Source organism: Salmo trutta, chromosome 38 (genome assembly GCF_901001165.1).
Source record: "Salmo trutta chromosome 38, fSalTru1.1, whole genome shotgun sequence".
Taxonomy (NCBI): Eukaryota; Metazoa; Chordata; class Actinopteri; order Salmoniformes; family Salmonidae; genus Salmo; species Salmo trutta.
The window spans coordinates 30,361,622-30,385,499 of record NC_042994.1 but is presented as its reverse complement, the minus strand read 5'-3'; the positions used below and the strand labels follow the sequence as shown (position 1 = coordinate 30,385,499).

The window sequence follows — 23,878 nt, the reverse complement described above, 5'->3', positions numbered from 1 at the left end:
CATCTCCGTCGAAATATAATCTATTCCATCGGCTTCCATGTTCCCTCCTGGGCCCATAACCTGTTGGTGCTGACATCTTCAGGACAGGAATACCGGTTTACTTAACGGAGGAATAAACACACATGTTCATCATTGGTGTCTTAACCAGAACGGGGGAAAATGCACTTTATTTATTTTCGCACATGCGCAGTCATACATCTCTCATAGGGCATGACTGTACCAGTGTAAGAACACAACTCAACAACATATTAGTCCACATGCCAACACCCCGCTTTGATGCACCTGTACTAGGGCTGGGCGATATATCGATATAAAAAAATATCGATATATTTTAAAATGTGACATGAAATTAGACCATTTCGCATATATCGATATAGTTCAAATTTGCGCTTTGATCCTTGCTCCAAGCAAGCTGCAGACCCGGAGCTCTCTGCGCTGCTCCCCGCGCCTCCTCTTTCATGCACAGAGGGGGGAGGGGCAGGAACAGACACTTCAACAAACATGGAGGAAGCAACAGCGTCTGCGGAGCGTTTTGAGGAGGAATTGGTTAGTAAAAGAAAAAGCATTGGCTCAGTAATTTGGAGATGGTTCGGATTCAAAGTATCAGATGAGCAACAAAATCACGTTATATGTAGGCAGTGCCATAAAAAAGTTACAGCCAGGGGTGGAAGCACTACAAATCTTTTTCACCACCTAAAACAGTGGCACAAACTGCAATACGAAGAGTGTGTGAAACTGCGCGCTGCAGAAGCCCCAGCCGCAAGCCGTCGACAACCCGAAAAAGCTCCAGCCCCGAAACAAAGCTCACTGCAAACTTCATTTTCCCGCAGTGTGCCTTATGAAAAGAAAATTGGCAAGTGGTGTACTATAACTAAAGCGGTGTCCTATCACATTGCTAAAGATATGGTCCCTGTTGCAACTGTGGAACAAGTCGGATTCAAAAAGCTACTGAAAACTATGGACCCGAGATATGAGCTTCCCAGTCGCAACTACTTTGCACGAGAAGCACTGCCACAAATGTACACTGAAGTCAGGCACCTTATGGAGCTTTGATTTCAAAAAAGGTACTACTGTTGTTATACAGTGTTTATGTTTACATGTTATTTGAACAGCTGAGCATTTAATCTGAACCAGGTGAAGAGCCCTGTTTACTATTTATTCATTTGATTTTTCAACTGTTCACTGAAATAGCCGGTTTCAATAAAACTACTTGAGACATGTCATATCTGGCTTTGACTTTGACTGAACATTTGCTCTCACTTTGCGGAAAAAATATCGGGATATATATCTTATATCGATATTCAGCCTAAATATATCGGGATATGACTTTTGGTCCATATCGCCCAGCCCTAACCTGTACTGACCTCACCTTCTGGATGATAGCGGGGTGAACAGGCAGTGGCTCGGATGGTTGTTGTCCTTGATGATCTTTTTGGCCTTCCTGTGACATCGGGTGGTGCAGGTGTCCTGGAGGGCAGGTAGTTTGCACCCGGTGATGCGTTGTGCAGACCTCACTACCCTCTGGAGAGCCTTCCGGTTATGGGCGGAGCAGTTGCCGTACCAGGCGGTGATACAGCCCGACAGGATGCTCTCGATTGTGCATCTGTAGAAGTTTGAGTGTTTTTGGTGACAAGCCGAATTTCTTCAGCCTCCTGAGGTTGAAGAGGCACTGCTGCGCCTTCTTTACCATACTGTCTGTGTGGGTGGACCATTTCAGTTTGTCCGTGATGTGTACCCCGAGGAACTTAAAACTCTCCACCCTCTCCACTACTGTCCCATCCATGTAGATAGGGGGCTGCTCCCCCTGCTGTTTCCTGAAGTCCACGATCATCTCCTTTGTTTTGTTGACATTGAGTGTGAGGTTATTTTCCTGACACCACACTCCGAGGGCCCTCACCTCCTCCCTGTAGGCCGTCTTGTTGTTGTTGGTAATCAAGCCTACCACTGTAGTGTCGTCTGCAAACTTGATGATTGAGTTGGAGGCGTGCATGGCCATGCAGTCATGGGTGAACAGGGAGTACAGGAGAGGGCTGAGAACGCACCCTTATGGGGCCCCAGTGTTGAGGATCAGCGAGGTGGAGATGTTGTTACCTACCCTCACCACCTGGGGGCGGCCCGTCAGAAAGTCCAGGACCCAGTTGTATAGGGCAGGGTCGAGACCCAGGGTCTCGAGCTTAATGACGAGTTTGGAGGGTACTATGGTGTTAAATGCTGAGCAGTAATCGATGAACAGAATTCTTACATAGATATTCCTCTTGTCCAGATGGGTTAGGGCAGTGTGCAGTGTGATGGCGATTGCATCGTCTGTGGACCTATTGTGGCGGTAAGCAAATTGAAGTGGGTCTAGGGTGTCAGGTAGGGTGGAGGTGATATGGTCCTTGACTAGTCTCTCAAAGCACTTCATGATGACGGAAGTGAGTGCTACAGGGCGGTAGTCATTTAGCTCAGTTACTTTAGCTTTCTTGGGAACAGGAACAATGGTGGCCCTCTTGAAGCATGTGGGGACAGCAGACTGGGATAAGGATTGATTGAATATGTCTGTAAACACACCAGCCAGCTGGTCTGCGCATGCTCTGAGGACGTGGCCGGGAATGCTGTCTGGGCCTGCAGCCTTGCGAGGGTTAACACGTTGAAATGTTAAACTCACGTTGGCTACAGTGAAGGTACAGGTCTCAGCCTCCAGTATTTATGCTGCAGTAGTTTATGTGTCGGGGGGCTAGGGTCAGTCTGTTACATCTGGAGTATTCTCTTGTCTTATCCGGTGTCCTGTGTGAATGTAAATATGCTCTCTCTAATTCTCTCTTTCTTTCTTTCTTTCTTTCTTTCTCTCGGAGGACCTGAGCCCTAGGACTACCTGGCATGATGACTCCTTGCTGTCCCCAGTCCACCTGGCCATGCTGCTGCTCCAGTTTCAACTGTTCTGCCTGCGGCTACGGAACCCTGACCTGTTCACCGGACGTGCTTGTTGCATCCTCGACAATTACTATGATTATTATTATTTGACCATGCTGGTCATTTACGAACATTTTAACATCTTGACCATGTTCTGTTATAATATCCACCCGGCACAGCCAGAAGAGGACTGGCCACCCCTCATAGCCTGGTTCCTCTCTAGGTTTCTTCCTAGGTTTTTGGCCTTTCTCAGGAGTTTTTCCTAGGGAGTTTTTCCCAGCCACCGTGCTTCTTTCACATGCATTGCTTGCTGTTTGGGGTTTTAGGCTGGGTTTCTGTACAGCACTTTGAGATTTCAGCTGATGTACGAAGGGCTATATAAATAAATTTGATTTGATTTGATTTGATTTACAGGTATTGCTAATAAGCCTGTACCTTGGTTGTAACCCTAGGTGCTGCTAATAAGCCTGTACCTTGGTTCTAATCCTAGGTGCTGCTAATAAGCCTGTACCTTGGTTCTAACCCTAGGTGCTGCTAATAAGCCTGTACCTTGGTTCTAATCCTAGGTACTGCTAATAAGCCTGTACCTTGGTTCTAACTATAGGTATTGCTAATAAGCCTGTACCTTGCTAATAAGCCATCTTATTTCTGACGACTTTAGAACTCCTATCCAACCAAAACCAGTTTATAACTTCCCAATAATAATAATAATAATAATGTAATGCTGTGCTCAAGCATCTCACCACAGCAATGGATGCAAATCAATCTATATATATTGTACAGTACTTTACACTGCTAATTCACAATATTTAAAATAACTAAAATATCCTCAGGTCCCATTAGCTATAACTGTTGAACATTTAGTTTGTATATAAAAATCGCATTAGTAAAGAAATACAATTTCTATGTCAAATAACGTATTTTATTAACTGGGAGATGGGGGAGATTATATTATGAATACAACCAAACAAGAAATAATTAGTGTTTGTCCTCCATTACTGCGTCTGTCTGGAGCATACTTTATTACCAGTCTGAGGTCCCTTTTCCTGTAACTGTGGTCTGTCTGGAGCATACTTTATCACCAGTCTGAGGTCCCTTTTCCTGTGACTGGTCTGTCCGGTACATACTTTAGGACAAGTTCTTTCTGGTCACTAATCTGGATAATGGCGCTAGCCTTTGCGTCCCAGTGCTAACGATTTGGATATTGACTGATAATCAAGACGCGCGGCGCAACTTTTCGGTTCTGAAGCATAGATGAGAATTTAATGAAGACTTGCAAGCAATGGATTCAGAAAAACTACAAAAAAGTTATACAGAAAACAATTCGTGGGTGAAATTATGCCACCACCCAAAAGGACACTTTAGAGACAGGCAGGGCAAAAGGGCATGTGCTCTACACAGGTAGAGTCTTATCTGTGCATGTGACAAAGAAAATTCACTATTTTAAGATTTGTTTTAAATAACGAATGCCATGAGAGCTGACGTCTGGTTTGAGTCATTTGGGAAGATGTTAGGCGAAATGCTATTTTTTTGGTCATAATAAAGACTTATAAAACAAGATGATGTCGTGACCAGACTATACCCAGAATAAGATGTCAAAATGACTTTGTGTGCCTGCTGGGATAGCAGCTAACCGCTACACACGGTCTACATCGTTATCACCATAGTTTAGCAGCTACACCAGCTGCAATAAATGTATAAAACCAAAAGCTTACCTTGCCTTGGAAGAGTTCCAGTGTTGGATAGCCAGCTAGGTAAGCGTCACTCTCTGTCTGGCCGGTCAGGAAATGTATTGCTTCGTTCCCGATGGGAAACCAAAAACACATGTTCCCACAACTTTCAAGGAACCGAATGTGCTTGTTGGGTTCATTCTGTAAGTAAAAAAATATAATTTGACCCCAACAGTAACCTCATCTCACCAATGGAAAAGCATTGGCACTAAACCTGTATTTGGCACCTTTATTTGTAAATGTCACTTTAAATAATACCACTTTAATAATGTTTACATAACTTGCGTTACTCATCTCATATGTATATACTGTATATTATACCATCTATTGCATCTTGCCTATGCCGCTCTGTCATTGCTCATCCATATATTTATGGGCGGCAGGTAGCTTAGCGCTTAGAGCGTTGGACTATTTATTTTTATTTTATTTAACCTTTATTTAACCAGGAAGGGCTCATTGAGATTTAAAATATCTTTTTCAAGAGCGTCCTGGCCAAGATAGGCAGCGCCAAGTCATTACAAAAATTACAGACAAACAACATGAAAAACTACAATTAATCTAGTAAAAACCATAGAATTAACAAAGAATATAACAATATCAAAAACAGCTAATTAAAAACATTGACATGTCAAGGAATCAGTCTCAAGATCATTCATCAGTGATTTAAAAATACCAATCGGGACAAGTTCTTCCAGTTTAAAAGTATTTTGTAAGGCATTCCAAGACGATGGCGCAGAGTACATAAAAGCCCTTTTACCAAATTCAGTTCGGACATTTGGAACAGTTAGCAGGATAAAGTCCCGCGAACGGAGAGTACCCACCACATTTCTGAACAATAAAAATGCCCAAATAAAAAGGTAGTAAACCCAAAAATAACCGATAACCGAAAGGTTGCAAGATCGAATCCCCGAACTGACAAGGTAAAAATCTGTCGTTCTGCCCCTGAACAAGGCAGTTAACCCACTGTTCCTAGGCCGTCATTGAAAATAAGAATTTGTTCTTAACTGACTTGCCTAGTTAAATAAAGGTGAAAGAAGTTTATATATTCCTTTACTTAGATTTGGGTGTATTGGGTAGTTGTGGAATTGTTAGATATTACTGCACTGTTGGAACTAGTTGCACAAGCATTTTCGCTACACTCGCAATAACATCTGCTAAACATGTGTATGTGACCAATACAATTAGATTAGAATTTCTTTGGCTTTTATTTTGTTATTTTTTTTATCTAGGAACCTTTAGCCACTACAGTACTAGTCATCAAAGCTGTTGACATTAAAAACAGTCACTACCTCATGAATGTTCCATCAGTATTATTCCACCATTTCAGAGAATATAGGTGCTGATTGTAAAAAGGATCATGTAACATATGTTTATCTGAGTAAAAATGAATAAGACATTGTGTAGTAGATGTTCTAACTTCTCACTCATAATTTTGTTTTGGAACTAATCAATCAACACAAGTTTTCCTTTGTACTTCTTTACGTAATATTATTCTTTAATGAATTAAATGAAAAATAAACATTTTCCTCTACTGCTTTACCAACTCCAATCAACAGATGGCGATATGCGTCTTTCATGCGCTGTTGCTAGTGTGACGTCTATTCTAGTGGACGGGACGCTTCTTCAACGAGAACAACACGGCTACTGATCCAACCAGCTAACTGTTAGGTAGCTTGCTAGCCAACATACAACCGGAACATTGACGTTTTTTTTAGACCGTTTCGGGGAGTTAAAAATACATGCATGTCGTATCCACTAGTTACCCCTTAATTTTCATATTTACATTAATATTAGTCAACTAGCTGTCTGGTTAAGTTAGCAGTAGCCTAGTCGCTAATGATATTTAGCTAACGTTACCACGCTAACAACCTTGACCATGAGCTCACTAAGCTACTCCCCCCCTGTTAAAGAAGAAGAGGTCTGCTGGACAGAGAAAGATAAGGAAGATGAGGCTGTTACGGTGAAAGAAGAAGACGTTTTTGTGAAAGAGGAGGAGGAGGTTACTGTGAAGGAAGAGGAGGAAGATAAAAATGACGATGCTGTGTTGGGCGTTAAAGAGGAAGAGGAGGAGATGACTATCACAGTGAAAGAAGAGGAAGACGTTTTTGATGTGAAGGAGGGGGAGATTACTGTCACATTGGAGGAGGAAGAGGAGGTTGGAGATCTGATTAACACCCGTGAGTACTATCTATCAGTGACACAAACTCTGCAGTTGTTGAACAATGTGTGGTTTTAAATGGGGCATTCTACTGAAGTTCAACACTTGAATATGTTGTTCAGTACTGTAGGAATTGTTCAACTACACTGTAATATTAACTAGGGAAATTGTGTCACTTCTCTTGCGTTCAGTGCAAGCAGAGTCAGGGTATATGCAGCAGTTTGGGCCGCCTGGCTCGTTGCGAACTGTGTGAAGACCATTTCTTCCTAACAAAGACCGTAATTAATTTGCCAGAATTTTACATAATTATGATATAACATTGAAGGCTGTGCAATGTAACAGCAATATTTAGACTTAGGGATGCCACCTGTTCGATGAAATACGGAACGGTTCCATATTTCACTGAAATAATAAACATTTTGTTTTCGAAATGATAGTTTCCTGATTTGACCATATTCATGACCAAAGGCTCGTATTTCTGTGTTTATTATATTATAAGTCTATGATTTGATAGAGCAGTCTGACTGAGCGGTGGTAGGCAGCAGCAGGCTCGTAAGCATTCATTCAAACAGCACTTTACTGCGTTTTGCCAGCAGCTCTAAGCAATGCTTGAAGCACAGTGCTGCTTATGACTTCAAGCCTATCAACTCCCGAGATAAGTGCCTATTAGAACATCCAATAGTCAAAGGTATATGAAATACAAATGGTATAGAGATAAATAGTCAACGCATCATAATTCCTATAATAACTACAACCTAAAACTTCTTAACTGGGAATATTGAAGAACTGGGGATATTGAACCACCAGCTTTCATATGTTCTCATGTTCTGAGCAAGGAATTTAAACGTTAGCTTTTTTTACATGGCACATATTGCACTTTTACTTTCTTCTCCAACACTGTTGTTGCATTATTTAAACCAAATTGAACATGTTTCATTATTTATTTGAGACTAAATAGTTTTTATTTATGTATTATATTAAGTTTAAATAAAAGTGTTCATTCAGTATTGTTGTCCTTATTACAAATGTAAATCTAAAAATCGGCCAAATAATCGGTATCACTTTTTGATCCTACAAATAATCGGCACCAGCTCCTTTTGGTCCTCCAATAATCGGTATTGGTATCGGTGTTTAAAAATCATCGGTCGACCTCTACCAGGCAGCCTATAGGCCTACTTTTATGCAGACGCGTCCTTACTCAACATTGACAGGAGCACTCCAAACAAAAGACAATGACTAAATTGCCAAAACTCATAAATGAAATGAAATAAACCAAAACTTGTTTCTCACAAGTGTTTCATAGGTCGTGCAAACAATGTCTGACAATGATAACGGAAGACTGGAATAATAATATTGAATGCATTCTCAAACATTACTGCAACCAAAGTAACACATTTTGTAGATTAGAAATGATAGGAATTAACAGCACATTTTCTACTGGTGGTACTTGTAATGGGGAATTGATAGGCACTAAAACTCAAACTATTCAAAGAATGAAGTTATGAAACAATGTGCACAAATTGGCAGGAGAGAGTGCGTTCTGGAGAGAGAAGTGCATCGTGCGTCTGGGCGCATGGTCAATCCAACGTCTGTATTGACCGTGTAGTTTTACGGTGATACGACCTCAGCAGAAGTCAGGGAATTCATACTTCTTTGCTTCGCGGAGCAGTGCTGAGCTGTTGTGAAGGAAGTGAGTTTGTGTTTATACAGGATGTATCGCCCCCACCTACCGTCAACCAATCATGTCAATGCAGAGCTATACAGAGCCATGGCGATGCGGTACAGAGCTTGATTTGGCCTCTGCATGCCTCCGGATGCTTCATAATTGCGTCACACCCTCCATATGGAGCCACCAACCACATTTTCAGATCAAGCATACATTTGCTTTTAGTCTAGGCCTCCGCAATGGATTAGTTCATTGAGATGGGCGCAAATATACATGTGTGTTACTGCTTGACTAAAACCATCTCGGTCAACCAACAGCCTAATGACCAGTCAACTAATTGGGATCAGCCCTAACTGAAATACTGTAGTCTTCATTATCTATTATTATAGAGCTCTGTTCAGCCTGTAAACATGACATTATCTATTATTATAGAGCTCTGTTCAGCCTAAAGGCATGACATGATCTATTATTATAGAGCTCTGGAGAGCCAGATTATAGTGGTCTGCTCAACCTCTGCAGATCCTCTCAAGCTCTGTCAGGTTAGATGGGGATCATCGCTGCACAGCTATTTTCAGGTCTCTCCAGAGATGTTCAATCGGGTTCAAGTCTGGGCTCTGGCTGGGCCACTCAAGGACATTCAGAGACTTGTCCCGAAGCCACTCCTGCGTTGTCTTGGCTGTGTGCTTAGGGTTGTTGTCCTGTTGGAAGGTGAACAGTCTGAGGTCCTTATCAAGGATCTCTCTGTACTTTGCTCCGTTCATCTTTCCCTCGATCCTGACTACTTTCCCAGTCCCTGCCGCTGAACAACATCCCCACAGCATGATGGCACCACCACCATGCTTCACACTAGGGATTGTTGTGGACATTCTTATATAGGACACTAAAAGTCAATATTAAATGAATCACTTTTTATTGTCAGCGAGCTGGAGAGGTCATAGTCAAACTTAGATGCGTAAGTACCGGTCTGAAGTGAGCTGTGAAAGGGCCTTCCTTACATAGAGCCTTATACTGATATCTAAACCTACATAAACATGATTCGTTGGATCGGTTCACATGTGACTGGCTCCGTCTATCTTAACATAAAGAACATTTTCTGGGCGTTCTGACAGATGTTCCTCTGGAGGGGCCCCTCCCCCTCATCTCTTGGCCAGACACAGACAGGAACCAAGGATTGTTTATGACACCAAAGTACATTCCATCCTTTTATCACTTGTGTGATAACAATAATTACATGTTAAAGTAAGCATTTAGATTTTAGCTTCTATCAAAAGGAGTTTCTATAACATGATATTATAATAAATAAATTAAAAAATGTAACTGTTATTTAACTAGACAAGTTAAATCAAGCTAAAAACCTACAATCAGAAAGTTCTAACCAATGTGAGTGAGTATATGACAAAGAATACACACATACATACACAAGGCATCTGTAGATTCAGAGGTGAATAACTCTCTCAATGTTATCCATTGTTTCCATACCTCTTTCCACAGTCGGGTTGGATTGACCTGTGTTTTTCACTAACTGCCCCTGGGACATAAACCTAAAACCCTGTTGTTTAACAATTCTGCTAAGATCTTCAAAAGGTTGGTGCTCATCAGCTCAGTGTCCCACATAATGTAAAACGGGTTTAAGGGTTTAGATGACCTCACCCTCAACCAAAGAAAACAACCTTCAACCATTAATCATAGTCTGCATCTACAGGGGGAAATGGGACTCTCATCCAGTGTTGGCAGCTCAATAGTTTCACTGTTCTCTGTAGGAGCACAAAACATGATAGCTGCTGAAATCTTACCAGCCAGAGAGGCACAAATCACCTTAAAGCATGTTAATAACACAATTAAACAAACTAAACAAAAAATACACACTGCAGCCCACTGGGCAATTTGGGATCCCCAATTTCCAAGCAGGGATTCAAACCAAGTTGCAAGTGTCGAATCTGGTTTTGGATAATTATTTTTAGCAACAGTGGCAATGTATTCAGCAAGATCAGTCACATTAGAAGAGTGATCTGGGACAAAAGTACAACATTCATTAATGATTGCATATGTGCCCCCTTGACCTGCCAAAATATAGTCAAGGACCTCTCTGTTTTGCAGAGCTAACTTACGCAATTCTTTCATTTACCTATTTAATTCTTCCAGGGCATTTCGAGTAGCATTGCCAATTTTCTCTGTGGCTAGAGATGTCTCAAATTTGATTTAACTCACATGCAACTCCATACCCAGGAAAAAAACACCCCCAAAGAACCTGGAGGCATGTGCCTGAGTGTGAGTGATGCCTGCCAGAGATCTCTTATCTCTCCTCATTCCAGGAGGTCTGTAGTCTTTAAACAAAGCCTTCAGATCCCTCTCATTATTCTGAACAGTTCTCATAGCTGTCACCACAAACCCTACAGTACATGTCCCTCCCCAGTTCCATGGAATACTATAGTAAGCCATTTTTCCACACAACCAATAGGTTCCATTTGGAGCTCCTCTGAAAGAACACTATTCTGATGATGATTTCCTATTGGAATTTGACCTCTAGGTACCCTCTATAAGGTCAGAGGTCACCATAAAGCAGGTCTTAGTGATTGGTACATCAACCCATGGGTGTCCTGAAGTGATTCAAATGTAACGTCTATTCAACCCCCAAGTCAGCCTTGATTTAATGTTTTAACCCAGGGATGGATGAAACAAGGAACAGTTAAGGTCAGAGTATTTAGGTCTGCCCTCCCTCCAGGAGGGTGGCACAGTGTTACAACCATGTAGAAGAGTCATTTAGTCTCTGCAGTCTTCCTGTGCACATCTTTGTTTAATAAAACGATACAGAAGTTGTTCAGCTAATCTCTTGCATCCATCATAGAATGAAGGAACGGAGGAGCAGTTCCCCTTACTGCTCCGTAACCAAGCACCAGGGTCTTGAAGATTATGCATTTTATTGAGGGATCTAGTCTAGATGAAACCTTGTAGAAAGACAGTTGTATCATGTAGAGGTTTCATTTAGATCTCTCTGTTTAACCACATACTCTGTTTGCCTTCAGCAGGTGAAAGACCAGACTCTCACAACAGGAAGAGTCCTTCAGACTCAGAGAAGACCAAACCAGCAAAACCACACCACTGCTCCCAGTGTGGAAAGAGTTTTACCTGGTTAGGGAATCTGAAATCACATAAGCGCACACACACAGGAGATAAGCCTTTCAATTGCTCCCAGTGTGGAAAGAGTTTTACCGAGTTAGGGACACTGAAAAAGCATGAGAGGACACACACAGGAGAGAAGCCTTTCCAGTGCTCCCAATGTGGAAAGAGATTTACCCAGTTAGCGAACATGAAAAGGCATGAAGGAACACACACTGGAGAGAAGCCATGTCAATGCTCCCAGTGTGAAAATACATTTTCCTCATCAGGGGAATTGAAAAAACATGAGAGAACACACTTAGTAGAGAGGCCTTTCCAATGCTCTCAGTGTGGAAAGAGCTTTACCCTGTTAGGGAGTCTACAAACACATGAGAGAACACACACAGGGGAGAAGCCCTTCTGCTGCTCAGACTGTGGAAAGTGTTTTACCTGGTTAGGGAATCTGAAATTACATGAGCGGACACACACAGGAGATAAGCCTTTCAACTGCTCCCAGTGTGAAAAAAGTTTTACCCAGTTAGGGAACTTGAAAACACATGAGATGACACACACAGGAGAGAAACCTTTCCATTGCTCCCTGTGTGGAAAGGGTTTTAGACATGCAGGGAACCTGAAAGTGCATGAAAGACGACACACTGGAGAGAAGCCCTATAAATGCTCACAGTGTGAAATAACATTTTCCTCATCCGGGGACCTGAAAAAACATGAGAGAACACACTCAATAAAGAGGCCTTTCCAATGCTCTCAGTGTGGAAAGAGTTTTACCCAGTTAGAGAATCTACAAAAGCATGAGAGAACGCACACAGGGGAGAAGCCTTACCATTGCTCAGACTGTGGAAAGAGATTTACCCAGATAGGGGACCTGAAATCACATGAACTGACACACACAGGAGATAAGCCTTTCCAATGCTCCCTGTGTGGAAAAGGTTTTCCCCGGTTAGGGAACTTGAAAATGCATGAGAGAATACACACAGGAGAGAAGCCTTTCCACTGCTTCCTGTGTGGAAAGAGTTTTGCCGAGTTAGGGACACTGAAAAAGCACGAGAGGACGCACACAGGAGAGAAGCCGTTCCAATGCTCCCAATGTGAAAAGAGTTTTACCCAGTTAGCGAACATGAAAAGGCATGAAGGAACACACACTGGAGAGAAACCATATCAATGTTCCCAGTGTGAAAATGCATTTTCCTTATCGGGGGACCTGAAAACACATGAGACAACACACTTAGTAGAGAAGCCTTTCCAATGCTTTCAGTGTGGAAAGAGTTTTACCTGGTTAGGGAATCTGAAATCACATGAGCGCACACACACAGGAGATAAACCTTTCCACTGCTCCCAGTGTGGAAAAAGTTTTACCCAGTTAGGGAACTTGAAAACGCATGAAATGACACACACAGGAGAGAAGCCTTTCCACTGCTCCCAGTGTGGAAAGGGCTTTAGACACGCAGGGAACTTGAAAGTGCATGAACGAATACACACTGGAGAGAAGCCATATCAATGCTCCCAGTGTGAAATGAGATTTTTCTCATCAGGGGACCTGAAAAAACATGAGAGAACACACTCTGTAGATAGGCCTTTCCAATGCTCCCACTGTGGAAAGAGTTTTACCCAGTTAAGGAATCTACAAACACATGAGAGAATGCACACAGGGGAGAAGCCCCACCACTGCTCAGACTGTGGAAAAAGATTTACCCAGATTGGGGACCTGAAAACACATGAGCTGACACACACAGGAGATAAGCCTTTCCAATGCTCCCTGTGTGGAAAAGGTTTTCCCCGGTTAGGGAACTTGAAAATGCATGAGAGAATACACACAGGAGAGAAGCCTTTCCACTGCTTCCTGTGTGGAAAGAGTTTTGCCGAGTTAGGGACACTGAAAAAGCACGAGAGGACGCACACAGGAGAGAAGCCTTTCCAATGCTCCCAATGTGAAAAGAGTTTTACCCAGTTAGCGAACATGAAAAGGCATGAAGGAACACACACTGGAGAGAAGCCATATCAATGCCCCCAGTGTGAAAATACATTTTCCTCATTAGGGGACCTGAAAGCACATGAGAGAACACACTTAGTAGAAAGGCCTTCCCAATGCTCTCAGTGTGGAAAAAGTTTTCCCCGGTTAGGGAACTTGAAAATGCATGAGAGAATGCACACAGGAGAGAAGCCTTTCCAATGCTCCCATTGTGGAATTTTTTTTGCCCGGTCAGGGACATTGAAAATGCATGAGAGATTACACACAGGAGAGAAGCCTTTCCAATGCTCCCTGTGTGGAAAGAGTTTTACAGAGTTAGGGACACTGAAAAAGCATGAGAGGACACACACAGGAGATAAGCCTTTCCAATGCTCCCAATGTGGAAAGAGTTTTACCCAGTTAGCAAACATGAAAAGGCATGAAGGAACACACACAGGATAGAAGCCTTTCCAATAATGTCATTGTGGAAAGACATTTTCCCGGTCAGAGGACCTGAAATCACATGAGAGAAAAGTGAGGCTGTGGTTCTGACTTATATTTTTGACTAATAATTTGTGTTTTGGTTTATGCAACATCAAATCATATTGTATGTATGAAAGCTTCCTCTAAAATAGACCTACCTTTGTTTTTCTTTATTCTTCTCAAGTCATGATCACATCTAAAATCAGAATATATATTTTTGTATTTTGATTATGAATTTTGATTGATTGAATACAAGTCTAGTGTTGGATATTGGTATTTCAAAATGTAAATGATTAAATAGATTAATAGAATGATAGAATGTGCATTTCTTGATTGTAACCTTGAAACCTCTTGGATTTGATATGATTTGGTTATTAGTAAAGACATTTGATTGGATATATGTTTTGGGATGTTGCAAATTGAATTTCATTGGTTACATGATTTGGATTTTGCAAAATGTAAATGATTAAATTACAGTGCCTTTGAAAAGTATTCAGACCATTTGACATTTAGTTATGTTACAGACTTATTCGAAAATTGATTAAATAAAACACATTCTTCAGAAATCTACACACAATACCCCATAATGACAAAGCAAAAACAGGTTTTTGGAATTTGTAGTAATTTTATTAAAAATAAAAACATAAATAACTTTTTTACATAAATATTCAGACCCTTTGTTATGAGACTCAAAATTGAGCTCAGATGCATCCTGTTTCCATTGATCATCCTTGAGATGTTTCTAGAACATGATTGGAGTCCACCTGTGGTAAATTCAATTGATTGGACATGATTTGGAAAGGCACACACCTGTCTATATAATGTCCCACAGTTGACAATGCATGTCAGAGCAAAAACCAAGCCATGAGGTCGAAGGAATTGTCCGTAGAGATCCAAGACAGGATTGTGCCAAGGCACAGATCTGGGGAAGGGTACCAAAACATGTCTGCATCATTGAAGGTCACCAAGATCACAGTGGCCTCCATCATTCTTCAATGGAAGAAGTTTGGAACCACCAAGACTCTTTCTAAAGCTGGCCGCCCGGCCAAATTCGGCAATCGAGGGAGAAGGGCCTTGGTCAGGGAGGTGACCAAGAACCTGATGGTCATTCTGACAGAGCTCTATAGTTCCTCTGTGGAGATGGGAGAAACTTCTAGAAGGACAACCATCTCTGCAACACTCCACCAATCAGACCTTTATGGTAGAGTGGCCAGACGGAAGCCACTCCTCAGTAAAAGGCACATTAAATCCTGCATGGAGTTTGCCAAAATGCACCTAAAGACTCAGACCATGAGAACAAGATTCTCTGGTCTGATGAAACCAAGATTGAACTCTTTGGCCTGAATGCCAACCATCACATTTGGAGGAAACCTGGCACCATCCTTACGGTGAAGCATGGTGGTGGCAGCATCATGCTATGGGAATGTTTTTCAGCAGCGGGATGTTTTTCAGCAGCAAGGAGTGGGAAACTAGACAGGTTCGAGGTAAAGATGAACGGAACAAAGTACAGAAAGATTCTTGATGAAAACCTGCCCCAGAGCGCTCAGGACCTCAGACTGGGGTGAAGAGGCCGGACTTAAACCCGATTGAACATCTCAGGAGAGACCTGAAAATAGCTGTGCAGTGACGCTCCCCATCCAACCTGACATAGCTTGAGAAGATCTACAGAGAAGAATGGGAAAAACTCCCCAAATACAGATGTGACAAGCTTGTAGCATCACACCCAAGAAGACTTGAGGCTGTAATTGCTGCCAAAAGTGCTTCAACAAAGTACTGAGTAAAGGGTCTGAATACTTATGTCAATGTGATATTTCAGTTTTTATATATATAAATTAGCAACAACAAAAAAACCTAAAAGCATTTTTGCTTTGTCATTATGGGATATTGTGTGTAGATTGATGAGGGGGAAAAACTATTTCTATCAATTTTAGAATAAGGCTGTAATGTAACAAAATGTGGAAAGGTCAAGGGGTCTGAATACTCTCCGAAGGCACTGTATATCAGTAGAATGTGCATTTTTTGATTCTAACTTTGAAACCTCTTGAATTGTGTCATTGAGTTAATTCCTGTACTAGTCTTCAAGTTAAAGGAGTATAAAAATGTAATGATGTTGTTCTGATGATATTGATAAGATGTTGACATTTAAAACATTCACCACCACATGAATGTTCACATAAGCATTATTCCACCATGTCAGATAACTAAAAGAATTTGATTAATGCAACATATTATCTTGTCATGACGTTGCACTCTTTGCGTACAGCGAGCACCATCACCCTCTCCCTCTCTATAATCCTGACACCAGGCTCTGTAAGAGAGGTCGTAAATTCCTGGAGGAGATCCTCTCCTCATGGCCACAGTATAGAGAGAGAGTAAGTTTCATAGAGAAAACAAAGGAATTTCTTCCACCTCACAGAACTGGAGAACCGAACAACATTTATGTTCTGGAGAAGGTATAAAAGATCGGTGAAGAATCCAGCCACGAACTGGTCCGTTTGGTACAATTTTGTGAAACTCATGAGAGACAATACGGCCACATTACCATAACGCTGTTTATACAATAGCCTCAGCTATGAGGCTTACATCTAATTGTTGTATAAAATGAATGAGTGGGGATGGAACTGTTTGTGAAATTGTGTAATGTGATTTTGGACTGTTTAATGAAGGAAACTCCAATTTTCTTTGGAGTTTAACTAAATCAGAGGACAGCCCATGAGCACAGTTATGGTCTGGCGTCATGGGACAGGCCCTTTTCTGCTCTTCCGAATAAAACCCCCACCTGGGTTTTCCCATTTCAGACCAGCTTACCTCGATAACGAGAGGGCCAAGGTTTGAGAGGAGACCAAGCTTACCTCAATTACGAGATGGCTAAAGGTTGGATTTCTCTCCATGCATTTCTCTTGCTGAACTTTTAACCATACCACGTGGTTAAACTCTTAGACTATCGATACCGACAGAATAAGAACAAGTCTTTGATATTAATTACTAGTCTGCAGCTAGGAATTTGGTATCATTGAACGTGAAGACCGACAACCGCCGAAACATCTATTCTATAACGACATGAATGAATGTCACTCAGAACTATCCATTCTAACCACGACAGAGAGAGAGCGGACAAACTCTCCAACAGAAACTAACTTTTCAACAGAGATCCCGACGACACACTGAGCGTAAATATATATATTGATTGCAATTATTCCCGAATTAGTGAGCGTTCTGGTGCAAAGGATTAGCATTTCAATTGTTAGAATTATCAACTCTGTCGTGCCTCCTCAGCTGACCCCACACTCCCCTTTTGTCTTACAAGCCGCCATGCCGGTTTAGCCCACTAGGGCACATTCTCCTATCATTTCCTTGTAACCATACCTACTGTTTGTTAAGCATTTCTGTGAATTACCTAGTTAGTAAATAAATGATTTTAAGACAATTGATGTATGGATGACTCATAGTGAAGACTGGGTTCGTGTAGATAACCAACAATTTACGACGTTTGGAATGAGACTAACGTGAGGTAAAGAATAATTCATTAAATTGAAGACTAATTGATCAGATATTAAAATATCTGAAAGTTATATTAGGAAAATTATAACTTTGTAACCTGAATATTTTCCTTGGTGCCCCGACTTCCTAGTTAATTACAGTTACATGATTAATCGGTTTGATCACGTAATAATTACAGAGTTATTTAATAAATAAGTCTTCAGTTTTAATGATGCCAAAGACACGACAATCTGAAAAATAAAATGAATTTTTGTGACAGTGTTAGCCATTATTTTTAACTGTGTTAGTGGATGTTAATTACATACATCTATGCACTGTTACTAGACTCCATAAAAATACCATATAGCTACGACTGGAAGTCACTTTTTCGTAGCATTTAGGCCTCATTTATAAATAAAAAAATCTTAGATTTATACTTGAACTTAGTCGTAAGATCATTTCCCGACGGTGTGCTTACGTTCAATTCATAAAAGATACCGAGCATAAGAAAACCTTGCTTACGCAGGTTCTAAGAAGCCCATTTGTAACTTAACGTACCTGTGATCTATAAATCTCAAATTAACTTAATATTGATGGCACCTGAACATTCCTTACATTTGACATTTTAGTCATTTAGCAGACGCTCTTATCCAGAGCAACTTACAATAGTGAATGCATACATTTCATACATTTAATTTCATGCATTTTTTTTTTGTTGTACTGGCCCCCTGTGGGAATCGAACCCACAACCCTGGCGTTGCACACACCGTGCTGGCGTTGCAAACACCATGCTCTACCAACTGAGCCACAGGGAAGGCTATTTCAGCGATTTCCCCGTATAGAATGCTAGTACAAATGACGGTTTAGTCAGGAAGAGCCCAAAAAGGACCAAAAGAGAGAAGCAAACTTTTTGGAAGACGAGATCACGGTGATGGTAGAGTAGATTGAAGACAGGCAACACGTATTATTAGGTGGACTCAGGGGCACCGCCAGGGATTTTGGGCCCCGTGAAAAGATATCACATTGGGCCCCACCGTCACAGGCCACACCAACCCTGCACAATTTCTGTAACCACACACCTCCAGAACCCAATCAACCCATTCAAAGCTTTAAATAACTGTACCTGATGGTGGCGCTAGAGGAAAGGTCAAGTGGTCACAAAATCAATAGGTTTCTTCTACTTGGGGACTTGATTGTGCACGGAAACGGTGAAGTCGGCGCACGAAACCCCCATGACTGCATCACTGGATCACAGTAAGTAATTAAAAGAATGTGAAACTTGGTTGTCGGTAACTTAATATACAAAGACATGCACTGATTTATTTTATTATTTTATTTACATAGAAACGGGGGAAGCTGCGTTGCAGCCCTTGCGCCCTCCACCCAGGGATAAAGTACGAGAGGCTCCCAAAGCAGCAGGTGCCAGGAGTGAGGGGGAAGGTTTGCCCACAGTTGTCGAGGGTCCTTCCACGTCTGCATCCGTGCGCCGGGATGAAGTCCTTGAGGCCCCGTTTCCCAAGCGTTGCAGACCCACAGGTGCCAGGAGTGAGGGGAAGGTTTGCCCACAGTTGTCGAGGGTCCTTCCACGTCTGCATCCGTGCGCCGGGATGAAGTCCTTGAGGCCCCGTTTCCCAAGCGTTGCAGACCCACAGGTGCCAGGAGTGAGGGGGAAGGTTTGCCCACAGTTGTCGAGGGTCTGTCCACGTCTGCATCCGTGCGCCGGGATGAAGTCCTTGAGGCCCCGTTTCCCAAGCGTTGCAGACCCACAGGTGCCAGGAGTGAGGGGAAGGTTTGCCCACAGTTGTCGAGGGTCCTTCCACGTCTGCATCCGTGCGCCGGGATGAAGTCCTTGAGGCCCCGTTTCCCAAGCGTTGCAGACCCACAGGTGCCAGGAGTGAGGGGGAAGGTTTGCCCACAGTTGTCGAGGGTCCTTCCACGTCTGCATCCGTGCGCCGGGATGAAGTCCTTGAGGCCCGTTTCCCAAGCGTTGCAGACCCACAGGTGCCAGGAGTGAGGGGGAATGTTTGGCCACAGGTGTAGAGGGTCCATCTACGTCTGTTTCCACGTCTACAGTTCGCATGTTGACCGCCTTAGTCCTGCAAACCCAGAACGAGTTGAACACATTGGTTGGGCAGATTGTGACTGAACTCGGAAGAATATGCAGGGTTTTGATTCATTTACATAATGCAGTTGTTGAACGTTTTCCACAACATGAATAAAAAACCTTTGCTTTATATATTATCTGGTATTCTGTTTCTTACCCCCGATCTCTGTATGAGCTGCCGCCTCCTCAATGCATCAGCCGGGGCAGGTGCTCCATTGGGTGGTGGGTTAGGAGGCTGTTGGGGGTCCATTCTAATCTCTGCATCCATTTCAATACCATGCCTCAGGGCTATGTTGTGGAGCACACCACATGCCAGTAATATGCGTGTCACCTTTGATTGGGGAGGGAAACCATTCATTCTTAAAACAGGCCAACATCTTATATTTAGGTTTGAAATTTCACACCCCAATGTTTTTGTCAAACAAACTTGCACTACTAATGAGCACTACAGTTATTGAGATGTCCCCTTGAAATCTGTTAACATTTCGTAGCAATGATGGTGTAAACGAATGGAATCAGCTGATTCCATTCATTTACACCAGCTGATTCCATTCATTTACACCAGCTGATTCCATTCATTTACACCAGCTGATTCCATTCATTTACACCAGCTGATTCCATTCATTTACACCAGCATTGCTACAAAACGAACATGCTTCAAGGGGTCATCTCAGTAACTTTAGGGCCAAATTAAAAACTGTTTTCAGCTATTTGGCCAGAACCTTTTGTGTGTGCAATTTCAATAAAATGTTGCTATATGTTGACCAATTTTAAACTTCATTTAAGTTTTGTATTTTTGTTAAATTAGCTTCTCTGGCTTGTAGAGGAGTTTTCCGCCTGATGCATAAAGGCAACGCCACCTGCTCTTCAGCAGTCCCATGGGTGTGCTCCACAACCGACCTTGTTCTGCCTTGCGCCAAATTGTAGCGTATTTCCTCTGCTGTTCGGGGATCGGCAAATGGAGTGAGAAGCCACGTTTTCAGTGGATAGCCCCGGTCACCTAATAGGGTAAAACAGTTGTCACATTATTTTTGCACGGTTAATAGGCTATTATAGACTGGGGGGGAGAACTCAAGAGAAGCCACCCGACTCCACTCTCACCAGCTTCTAGACGCAGGCATACTCTGTGACGTGTAATGAATGAGTCGTGCGTTGACCCTGGCCACTTGGAGCATAGATTGTGTAGTTGCATACGGGCATCGCAGATGATCTGAACATTCAATGAATGGAAATTGTTCCTGTTAACATATGCATGTTCATCGACAGACGGTGCGCGTAATGCAATATGCTTGCAGTCAACTGCACATATGACCCCTGAGAAATTAAATGAGCGGACAAACTCGGCTTTGCCTGTTAGTCGACTGTATGGGAAACTAATGTATCTCGTGGACAATACGTGTAGAATCGCCTCGATCACTTGTGGCAGAATGCGGCTGAATGATGGCTGTGATATACCCCGACCTGCGACCTGTCACTCATTTCGCTCTAGAATGTCCCAGCAGTGAGGAATCCCAGAGTGGACAGTACTTTGACAGATAAGGGTATGGCATGATTACAGCGTGTCTTCCTTTCCAGATTAAGTGCTAAATCCGCGCACAAATCTAACAGAACATTTATTGGGAGACGATAGCGATTTATAAACCATGGATCGTCATGCGCAAAAAAAGTCATTCCGGTCTCTGAAAACTCTCTCCCTTCTAAAAGCTCGGTTTTCAATGTCTTCCAATAACGCAAGAACAGCCATGGTTACTTTTTCTAATTTGACACACTATTTATAGAACATCGCATTCTGTTTTTAATTCAAAACACCTTGCGTCTGGCAATTAATTCCTCACACATTTAATTGATAATTCCTCACAAATTGTTCATAAAGCTAATGCAAAGTTCACCACAGGCTTGGATGCATTTGCGTCCCAAACTCCAATACCACTACATAACCAGCAGGAAAATCATTTACGTCAAGTCTAGACTTTGCGTAGAGATAAGATCATTTCCACGTCAAAGTAAAGTTTTATAAATAACTACTTTTATAAATAACTACTTATACGTGGTTTTCTGCGTTAGTCATACTTAAGATCAAAATTGATCGTAAGTCCGTTTTATAAATGAAGCCCCAGGTTTGGAGAACTTATGCAGGAGGTTATGATAATTCATGTTGCAGGTTAAGATAATTAGTTTAAGGTTAGGAAAAGGGTTAGGGATAGCGAAAATGCTCTCTTACGAAAAAGTCAATTCCGTATGGAAGTCGTGCTTTTAGGGAGCATTGTTACAGACCTGGCTGCTTGTGGTATCTGTTTTCTCATTTCATTAAACAGATCGTTTTATCGAATTTATAACAAGGCTGTGACGTAAACAAAATGTGGAAAAAGTGAAAGGGTCTGAATACATTCTGAATGCTTATATTGTATATAAGCAATAACACGATGACTAAATGGACTCAGGTCACTTTTTATTTTATTTAACAATATACCACATTACTTCTTACTAATAATACATTTATTCTTTTAGAAACATTACAAAGCATGTTCATCCGTTTTTCTGTGTTTTGTTGGTGTAGTTTAAGCCATTTTTGGCCTGGTAAAAAATCTGAGTGGTTTGTATATCTTTTTTTTTTATCTACCTGCCACAGTCGCTGGTGGACCCCAAAAAGTACATTTTAGACCCTGTTGGATCTTTACTTCAACATGATTGTGTTTTGATGAATTTCTAATACCTTAGTTAGTCTCAATGATAAACCTTTCCTAGTGTTATTTATCCAGGTTAGTCTCAAAATCAGTATGTTCAGCCCTCTTTTAAATTGTGTAATTTATTTTGATTATGGATTTGATTGATTGAATACAAGATATTTAAAAATGTTAATTTTAACCTTGAAAACCTCTTGAATGTAGTTGTTTAATTGAGTTAATTTGTGTACTAGTCATCAAGCTAGACGTGTATGAAAATGTGATGGTGTTGTTCTGAGGATAACATTGATACGTTGTTGACATTAAAAACATTTACTACCTCGTGAATATTCCTATCAGTATTATTAAAAACATTTACTACCTCATGAATGTTTCCATCAGTATCATTTCACCATGTCAGAGAAAACCTGTGCGGATTTGTGAAAAAGATTGGATTAATCCAATACATTTTTGTCTGAATAGTATGTGGAATGCCACTAGTGGACGTTACTTTATATATACATCTACATGATGTATTGTTACACCATGTAGGAGCAGTATAGACCTAGTCTGTTCATTATATACATCTACATGATGTATTGTTACACCATCTAGGAGCAGTAAAGACCTAGTCTGTTCATTATATACAGTACCAGTCATTGTAGATGGTCTACATTGTAGAATAATAGTGAAGATATCAAAACTATGAAATAACACATACAAAACATGTAGTAACCAAAAAAGTGTTAAACAAATCAAAATATATTTTAGATTTGAGATTCTTAGTAGCCACCTTTGCCTTGATTACAGCTTTGCACACTCTTGGCATTCTCTCAACCAGCTTCATGACGTAGTCTCCTGGAATGCCTTTCAATTATTAACAGGTGTGCCTTGTTAAAAGTTAATTTGTGGAATTTCTTTCCTTCTTAATGCATTTGAGACAATCAGTTGTGTTGTGACAAGGTAGGGGTGGTACACAGAAGATAGCCCTATTTGGTAAAAGACCAAGTCCATAATATAATGGCAAGAACAGCTCAAATTAGCAAAGAGAAACGACAGTCCATCATTACTTTAAGACATGAAGGTCAGGCAACTTTTTTTCAAGTGCAGTCGCAAAAACCGTCAAGCTCTATAATGAAACTGGCTTTCATGAGGACCGCCACAGGAAAGGACCCAGAGTTACCTCTGTTGCAGAGTATAAGTTCATAAGAGTTACCAGCCTCAGCATTTGTAGCCCAAATAAATGCTTCACAGTGTTCAAGGAACAGACACATCTTAACATCAACTGTTCAGAGGAGACTGTGTGAATCAGGCCTTCATGGTCGAATTGCTGCAAAAAAACACGACTAAAGGACACCAATAAGATGAAGAGACTTGCTTGGGCGAAGAAACACGAGCAATTGACATTAGACCAGTGGAAATCTGTCCTTTGGTCTGATGAGTCCAAATTTGAGATTTTTGGTTCCAACAGCCGTGTCTTTGTGAGACGCATAGTAGGTGAACGGATGATCTCCGCATGTGTGGTTCCCACTGTGAAGCATGGAGGAGGTGTGATGGTATGGGCGTGCTTTGCAGGTGACATTGTCAGTGATTTATTTCGAATTTGAGGCACAGTTAACCAGCATTGCTACCTCAGCATT

The 23,878-nt window shown here is 41.6% G+C and overlaps 1 protein-coding gene across 1 annotated transcript; it reads left to right on the top strand.

Annotated features, from left to right (window-relative positions):
• Window positions 1-11,666: 11,666 nt before the first annotated feature.
• Window positions 11,667-14,483, top strand: LOC115178586 (zinc finger protein 850-like; the record flags this gene model as incomplete). The annotated part of the gene is made up of 1 exon (XM_029739842.1): window positions 11,667-14,483. A coding segment is annotated over one exon (2,304 nt), but the record flags the coding sequence as incomplete, so codon positions are not given.
• Window positions 14,484-23,878: the final 9,395 nt, after the last annotated feature.